Source organism: Mesitornis unicolor, unplaced genomic scaffold (genome assembly GCF_000695765.1).
Source record: "Mesitornis unicolor isolate BGI_N332 unplaced genomic scaffold, ASM69576v1 scaffold43861, whole genome shotgun sequence".
Classification (NCBI taxonomy): domain Eukaryota; kingdom Metazoa; phylum Chordata; class Aves; order Mesitornithiformes; family Mesitornithidae; genus Mesitornis; species Mesitornis unicolor.
Window position 1 is genome coordinate 1 of NW_010166804.1, and position 8,575 is coordinate 8,575.

Genomic DNA, 8,575 nt, shown 5'->3' on the forward strand with positions numbered 1-8,575 from the left:
AATAAAATAAAATAAAATAAAAATGATTCTGTGAAAATGCAAACAGCTCATAACAGAAGTGCAATTAAGTTCTACTTGCATGCAGCCTGCTTAGCATTTAATTAGGAACTGTCTTTTTTTGTGGGACAAAGGACACCATACCCAAAAACTGTCCTTTACCTAATTTCAACTGGTTTTAGCACTTCATAGGTATATGCTAATCTACTGATACAACTAATATCTAAAGCAAAAAAATAAATAAATCAGGAAAGCAGGAAGACTAAATGACAATGTTAGTAATAAAAGCAGTATACGCTTGTAATCAGAAGAACCACCAAATGCCACCAAAATTCTTTGGCTTAGTATATACATTAAGGTATGCTAAACAGAATACACTTTTTAATGCATTTCAAAGTATTAGCACTACATCTGTACAGTTACACAATAAAGAATGGATCTTACAGATGAGGATTTTCTTGATTTAAAGATGGAAGGACTGGAAACGATCTGTTCTTGAAGAGTATAATAATCATTGGGACTTTCAAAAGGATTCAGGATTGTGACTCGTCCTGGAGTTTCTGGTGTTATCTGCATTTTAGTTTCTTTTGTATCACTCATAGCACTAAGCTATACCTTGAAAAGAGAGAAGGAGAGGAAAAATGAAGGAAAAGAAAGTAATTTTTACTTTTTAGGGTAATCCTGAAGGTTTTGGGAAGAAATGATCAACCATTTTTAAGGAGCCAAAAGCATCTAAAAGACTAACAAAGTTAATTTAAAGCTTGGATTTAGTAACATATGAAACTAGTAAGTACGGCAGATATGAAGAACTAAAAATAATCAGAACCGACGAAAAAAATACAAGAAAGAGCACTGAAAAGACATTTTTAAAAAACCCAAACACCCCCTACCCCTCCCAAAAAACCCCAAAACCCTGAAAACAAATAAACAAAAACCCCACTACCAACCGAAACACCAGAAGAAATAAAAAAGACATGAAGCCAAATACACCGCTGGCGGGCAACACGCATACTAAACGCTAGCACTCAAGGTCTTCAGACATAAAGAGGCAACACTGGAACATGGGCATCAAAGGGACGAGGCTTCCCGGGTGCCCCTCAGTGCCAGCCAGCCCTGCCTTACCCACAACTTAAACGACAAGCACAGCAGGAAACGGAGAGCCACGGCGGCGAGAAGGGGCTGCCGGCCAGCCTGCACCGCACAGCCCCAGAAGCTTCTGGGGCTTCTGACTGCAGGCAGCTAACGCCGGGCGGCGGGAAGCAGCCGCGCCAGAGACACACGGCGTTTCCCTTACGGCCGGCAGACGACAACACCCTCAGAAAGGCGTTCGCCCCTTTGCTTGGGCGCTGAAACCTCCTTCCCCTCTACCCCACAACGAGCCAAGGCTAGCCTCCGAGGGGCTGCGGGAGGCGCCACCGCTCTCTCCCGCAACGAATGGGGGAAGAACGGCCAGCAGCTCCCTCACCTAAGACGGCAAAAGGAATAGGAGTTACAGGGAGATATCCCCCCTCAGCCCCCCTGAAAGCGACCCCCTCAGCTACCGGCGCCGCTACCAGGACGCTGCTGCGCCCGCTCATGCTCTCCCCAGATCACAGCGCCCGCCTCCGCCGCGCCGGGCGGCTCTTTAATTAGCCCCGCCCTTTCCCGGGCTCTGCCCAATCACGACGCGTAGTCTCCGCTGCCAAGCCAATGGCAGGGTCCTCCTCGCTCTCGCACGGACCAATCGCCGGGGGAGCCGCTACACAAATTCGAAAGAAATCCTGTCCTCTGCCTTCCTGCTGTTCAGCGGACGGGTTCCGTTTGAGGTGTCACGTGGGGCGAGCGGGGGCGGGAGGATTTGAATGGCAGTAGTGAAGGGAGGGGCCTATAGCAAAGGGAAGGGGGGACGGGACGGGACATGCCGGTCTCCTTCCGGGTGGGAGGTCAAAGCGGCGCGGGGTCGCCATGGCGAGTAATGCCGCCAACCTCAACGCCGTGCGGGAGACGATGGACGGTGCGTGGGCGAGGTGGGAGGGGTTCTGTGTTGGAGGTGGCAGCTCTGGGTCGGCTTTTTTTCTTCCCGATGGGGTCTTAGCCTAGGCTGCCTGCCCTCCCCCCTCTCGGTGGGCTGCGGGGCCTGGAACCGGCTCTTAATTAACTCTTAATTAACTTCTAATTAATACAAGCGCCTCTCCTGCGAAGGAGGAGACAGTGGTTTGAGGATTTAGCGCGTAGCGGTTTCTTTTTGCTTTATGTAGCTCATAATGTCTGGAACGTTTAAAATATGCATGTTGTGCTGGTGACTTTTATTGGGATTTTGATTTTTTTTAACTACCCGTTAAGCATTTAATTTAGAATAACGTTATTTTTAATATTTAGAATTATATACATATATTCTGTATGTACGTATATATGTACACATTTGCGATTCTTTCCTATTATTTGAAATGGTTACTGCAGATTTATGTTATCTGGCTCTATGCATCTTGGAATTAAACTAGAGAGAAGGAAGGGTATGACAGGGAGGGGTAGGACCAACCTTGTGGTGCTGTATGTGGCAGCACCTGAGCCGATCTGCACCTCAAGGTCTTGTTCCTGTGGGCTGCTCGTGTCAGAAAACCGAAATAAATTACTACAAACAAATAAAAACCCACAAAAAAACAAACTCAAAAAACACAGTGAAAAACTCTTTGAGAAGGGTAGTCAGTGTTGCAAAATTAGAATAGTTTCTGATACAAAAAAAATGGTGTTCTTGTGGGATGAGCAGTGTGGGAGAAGTGGCACTGGGAGAAGTGGGAAAGATTTCTGAGATTTATAAGCCATGAAAAATATGAGCAGGATAAAAATAAAGATCAGGTGTTCACTTGCAGCCTGACTGAGGAATCCAAGCTGGCAGTTCAGGAGGTGTTTCTTAGCAATGTGTGGTGTGAAACTCTGGAAGACCATGGAATGACTATGCCAAAACCCCACATGGATTTCAGGCAGAGTGGAAAAGAATCCCCTTAGGGTTGTTAAATATTTTCTGGAAATGCCCTAATGAGGGACTAGAGGTTCGGGGGGGTATTGCTTTGCGTTTGTTATTTCCTCATGATCTTCCCTTGTCTCATAGTTAGGGCTACTGTTCCATAAGGATTCCTTAGCAAAGACATTCATGAGGTCAACTCGTGTAAGAATCAGCATTTGAGACACTGAATCTGCCCGCTCTGACCTGTTGCTTGAGGCAAGGCAGGACTGGCAGATTTATTACAGCTGCACTAATGCTTTAAGACCATTTAAGACCATTCTGTGCTGATGGAGACAGATTTGTTTTGACTTCTTGTAAATGTACTTGATACCTCCCCTCTCTCCACTTTTGCAGGAATGTTTTAGATAGGAGGGAAGATTTTTGGATTTAAAGACAAACTAAAGATTACTAGAACTTCTATAGAAAGTGTACTAGCCTTAAGATTTAGGAGCCCAGGCTTCCCATGTAACAACGTGTGTATTTTATTTAGGATAGACATTAATAATTTAATCTCTTCCTGAGGTCAGGTGTTTTTAGAAGAAACAAAATTTTGATTAACTTAAAAATACTCTTGATTTTTAAAGATTTACTTAAACAGAGTCTTTGAAATACCCTCATTTTTTAACTTTTGCTGCTCTCAATAAATAATTTTGGGTTTTTACTCTTCAAAATAATTTTAATCTTTTGAGATTTCCATTATAAGAATATTTATTGAAAGTGCTTTGATGAAGTAACTGAAAATGTAAAAGTGTCCATGTAATTAAATTTTGCTTGATGAAGGCCCATTGTAATGAGTAGGAAAAAGATATTTGCAGGATATTTTTTTTGACCTTCTAAAATAGAATATGAAATCTGTGTTGTCTTAACTTACTGCTTAAGAAATAGGCACCTCCTGGAAGTAAATGGGTTGGTATTAAAGCTTTTTCATATCTTTAGTAGTTTAGAAAAGTAAAATGCTTAATCTGGAATGTCAGATACAAATATTTAGCAGCTATTCTCTGCTGAATTGTTGTTAAGAGCTTAGCTTTTTTTGTGGAGAAACTGCTACATCTCTCTACCAAAGATGCTGCCTCTACACCAAGAGATATTCTCTATTAGAGACTAGTGACTGCAGCTCTTGCTGACATAGGAAATTGGAACTTATCTTTAGTTGGATTTACTGCTTTGTCTTTAAATATGTCACATGCTTATTAAATTTTATAAACTTGAAATGGTTAAAGAAAGCAAGAATTGCTTATTCCTGGGCAGTTGTCACTCTGCCTTAGCTGTAGCTTGCTTTCTGTAGCTGTTCAGTTTCAATGGGACTTTACTGCAAGTGCATCAACCTGTGGACAGGGTGTTGCCTGTGCACTGCATTTGGGACAGTTTGCTTTTAAGACAGTGGGGACAGAAAGCCTTGTGGAGGAGAGGAAAGCTCCCCTTGTGCCTTGTAGCTAGGCCTTTGGTCTGACAAACTGCTTTCACGTCTCAAACTTGTGCATGTTGTTAGTCCAGCCTGTCTGGCGGGTGGGCTTCAAGAGTATTACTGCTCTTAGAGGGGGTTTTTTGCAGCATCTGACATTTCTCTGTGACTTCAGTGGAATTGACTGGATGCATTAGGCCTTTAATGTCATGACTTGGGTAAGTGTGACTCTGAGGGTGTGCTCCGGCATGTCTTTATACTGCAGTAGTATACTTTCATAACTGTCAGGTGGACAGTAGTCACTTGCCATGCTGGTTTTACACGGTAAGAAAGATGTTCTACTTCTCTTTTCTCATATCTTGGGAGAGGTTTGATTGCAGAAACAATGTGAATAACATCTGTACCAAATCAATCTGTATTGCTAGGGGCTTAGCCTCAGAATGCAGATTTCTGTAGCAACCAGAAATAAAATATCAGTACGTTGTTCTGTTACATGTAGAACAAAAAAAAGGGGCCTAGCAGGGAAGGTTTGGAGTCAGGTATGTTTGTTTCAGCACAAAGTTCCCTGGAATTTCATTCTACAAAATGTTTAACACGCTCTACTGTAGAGGTTAAATGTTGATGAATAATATTTTTTATCACTGAAATGTCATAATCTGTAAACACTAAAGTGCTTTCATTTTTACTGTTGCAGTTCTGTTTGAGATTTCAAGAATATTAAACACTGGCCTGGATATGGAGACATTATCTATCTGTGTGCGTCTTTGTGAACAGGGGATAAATCCAGAAGCATTATCATCTGTTATTAAAGAACTGCGTAAGGCCACAGAAGCTCTAAAGGTAATGCTTTTGCTTAAAAAGCTTATAAATTTGTTATTAAGAGTCAGATCTATGTTCAACTTGCTATACTTCAGTTTGTAAATTGTACTTTAGGATGCAACTCATTTTTAAATCAAGGAAATGAACTGTTCCATAGAAAAGGCAATGAATACAACTGAATGGAACATGAAGTAAGAAATGGTACAAAAATATTTTAATAAACAATTAGATTAATTCTGTTGAAAAAAACCAACCAAATTATTCTGGGCATTTGTTAGCCACCGTTGACCCCCTTATCTGCATCATATCACAACTAGCTTGCTACTTTCTCTTTTAACCCATATTACCTCATTTCTGCAACCTCAGGCCTAATCGTGTGCAGTGGTACTTATGAACAGGTCCATGCAGCTTGCTCCTGCAGTTTTCACATGTTGCTTTTACCACATTAACCTGTGTTTTGACTCTTTCCAAAGACAAACAGGAGGGGATTTCATCATACTTATATGTAGGGCTTTTCATAATTTAGCATTTACCTGTTTAGCTAGTAGAGAAGGCAACTATGGTTTAAAATAAATCTTCACTTGCCTTTTAAAGGATTTTCATTCTTTACTGCCTACCTAATCACTGTGATTTGTTTTCCGCTGTATCTTGTATTTGTGGTTTGTTGGGGTTTTTTTCTGGAGAGGTGGGTACCTATATCTAGACTGCCTATCTCTGTTACGGGAGACTGCATTCTGATTCTTTGAAAACTTGACTTACAGACTTTGTCTAGGTGGATGCTAGTCAGGGCTGGTCTTTACCAGTTTTCAAAACTATTTTACTCTATTTTTAACTTAACATTTTTCTATACTCACAGATTTTATATTTGTGTAAATGTTTGTGTGCATACACATATATTTAACTATATGTATTTAAGTAATTGAGGGCTGTTTTATTTCTTCCTTTGCTTTTACTGGTTTATCATTCCCATTGCTATCCTTTACCTTCTTGTCCTATAACTGGCTTAAAATTTACCAATGTCAGTCTCCAACAACTGTCCCTAGTTGGATGGGTTGAGTTACTCGGTAATAAAAATGCTTACTGATGACCATGATCAAGTAATTTGCAGTGTGATTTATGCAGTTATGATTAGTGTCACTCTTCTAAGTTTTGTGTCAATAACTTATCTGTATGAGTGAAAGTAATAATTACTATAAATTGTATAAAGAAGTAAACTCCAAAGGAAAAAAAGAATTCATGCATTTGAGCACTTCTTGGAAGCATTAGGGTAAAAGGTACAGGAAATCCTGCACCTGGGAAGCTGCAATCCTCGTTACCAATACACGCTAGGAGATGATGTGCTGGAAAGCAGCCCTGAGGAAAAGGACTTGAGGGTCCTGGTGGATGAGAAGCTGAACATGAGCCACCAATGTGCATCTGCACCCAGAAGGCGAACTGCATCCTGGGCCGCATCACAAGAAGTGTGGCCAGCAGATCTAGGGAGGTGATTCTGCCCCTTTACTCTGCTCTGGTGAGACTCCACCTGGAGTACTGCGTCCAGCTTTGTGTCCAGCACAAAAAGGACATTGAAGTGCTGGAGCAGGTCCAGAGGAGGGCCACAAAGATGACCAAAGGGCTGGAGCACCTCTCCTACAAAGATAGGCTGAGAGAGTTGGGGTTGTTCTGCCTGGAGAAGAGAAGGCTTCGGTGGGACCTTACAGCGACCTTCCAATACCTGAAAGGTGCCTAAGAAAGCTGGGGAAGAGCTGTTCACTAGGATGTGTAGTGATAGGATGAGGGGTAATGGTTTTAAACTAGATAAGGGTAGATTTAGTTTGGATATTAGGAAAACGTTATTCAATACAAGAGTGATAGATCACCGGAACAGGTTGCCCGGAGAGGTGGTGGAGGCCCCGTCCCTGGAGATATTCAAGGTCAGGCTTGATGGGGCTCTGAGCAACCTGATCTGGTAACATTGTCCCTGCTCACTGCAAGGGGGTTGGACTGGATGAGCTTTAAAGGTCCCTTCCAACTTAATACATTCTGATTCTATATGCAGTTTAGCACAAGCAAACAGTAATGGGTATATTAATAAAGGCTAATGGCAGTTGACAGCATTATTTTAAAAAAAAAATAGAACTATACATTAGAGAAGAACAGTACACACTTTATAATTTTTAGAAGTAGCTTATTTTTAGGCTTTTAAGTTCTCTAGGTAAATTAAAATAGTTACAAGAAAAGATTAAATTTGTGGTGTCTGTTTTCATGACTTGCAGTAAATGTTTTTTCTTTTTCTAGGCTGCTGAAAATATGACAGGCTGACATGGGAAAAGATTTCTGCATGAGAAGAATGCCAAGTTAAAGTTAACAGAGGCCACTATTCAGAAAAAAAGTGTAATAAGTGTGTGTGCGCGAAGGCTTCGGAATATTTCTGTAATCTTGAAAAATATAATGTATATAATACCTTTGGAAAGTTTTTTTAAAAGATATGTTCACCAGTAATCTAATTACTTGGTGGTTTTGTGAGCTATTTGTGAATATATTGCAATTGCTCCTCTTTGGCATCCAGTATTTTTTTAAGCTATGTCAGATACTGCACACTTGCTGAACTTACTAGTGTGTAGCAACAGATATTGTTATGAGTATAGCTTGTTAATGCATCCTTGAAGTGGTAATATATGCTAGTTTTTATCTCTTGCCTTGAAAAACTACATGTACAATTTTAGTTTTGCTTTATGGACCAGATAGGAATGAAGCCCATGCTGACTTTATTTTAATTAGAGTAAGGGTAGTGACTGAGACCTCAACTCTGACAGTAGGAAATAAAACACTTTTGATAATGTACATAATGAATTATCTTGTTGATTCAAATTGCTAGAAAAAGTGTTTTTAACTTCTACAACGAAGGAACTTGTTATCCATGCAGAAATATATGTAAATTTAAATTCTAGATATTAAGGAATATTTTTTCAGAGTTCAGATGCCAAGTTTGCTGCATTTGTTCTGACTAATAGACCTAAAAATATTAAGGCTATATTGTTTCTTCCTAGCCAAAGCATATATGAGAAGCATTGGAATTTTTTTACGGGAATCAATGAGTCTTAAAAAGTCGTTTGGTGTAGGAATGTCTTCTTATTCAGCACTAGGAGTCTTCACTGATGCCAGAACAAGTGTTTATGGTATATACAGTAAACTATCATGTTACTTTCCAGTAAATATCCTTGCATCCAGGAATTCTGCTTCATAAGAAAATAGTTTCTTGTGTATTCTTCATCTGCTGCTGTTCAAGCTTTTTCAGTTCTTTGTTAGCATGGTTTCAAGGTGTAGTGTTAATGAGACCCAATGTAACCTCCAAGGTTAATAGGATGGAGCATATTTGGAAGTGAACCTGGAGT

The 8,575-nt window shown here is 40.6% G+C and overlaps 1 protein-coding gene across 1 annotated transcript; it reads left to right on the forward strand.

Moving 5' to 3' along the window:
* Positions 1-1,941: 1,941 nt before the first annotated feature.
* Positions 1,942-7,502, forward strand: MZT1 (mitotic spindle organizing protein 1). The gene is made up of 3 exons (XM_010195070.1): positions 1,942-1,990; positions 5,077-5,222; positions 7,479-7,502. Exons 1-3 carry the CDS (start codon positions 1,942-1,944, stop codon positions 7,500-7,502), a joined length of 219 nt encoding a protein of 72 aa, XP_010193372.1.
* Positions 7,503-8,575: the final 1,073 nt, after the last annotated feature.

Excerpts from the sequence above, each read along its gene's own strand:
- MZT1 (XM_010195070.1), top strand. The coding sequence starts at position 1,942 with ATGGCGAGTAATGCCGCCAACCTCAACGCCGTGCGGGAGACGATGGAC. Across the intron at positions 1,991-5,076 it reads CGTGCGGGAGACGATGGACG|TTCTGTTTGAGATTTCAAGA; the intron begins GTGCGTGGGCGA and ends TTACTGTTGCAG. Across the intron at positions 5,223-7,478 it reads AGGCCACAGAAGCTCTAAAG|GCTGCTGAAAATATGACAGG; the intron begins GTAATGCTTTTG and ends TTCTTTTTCTAG.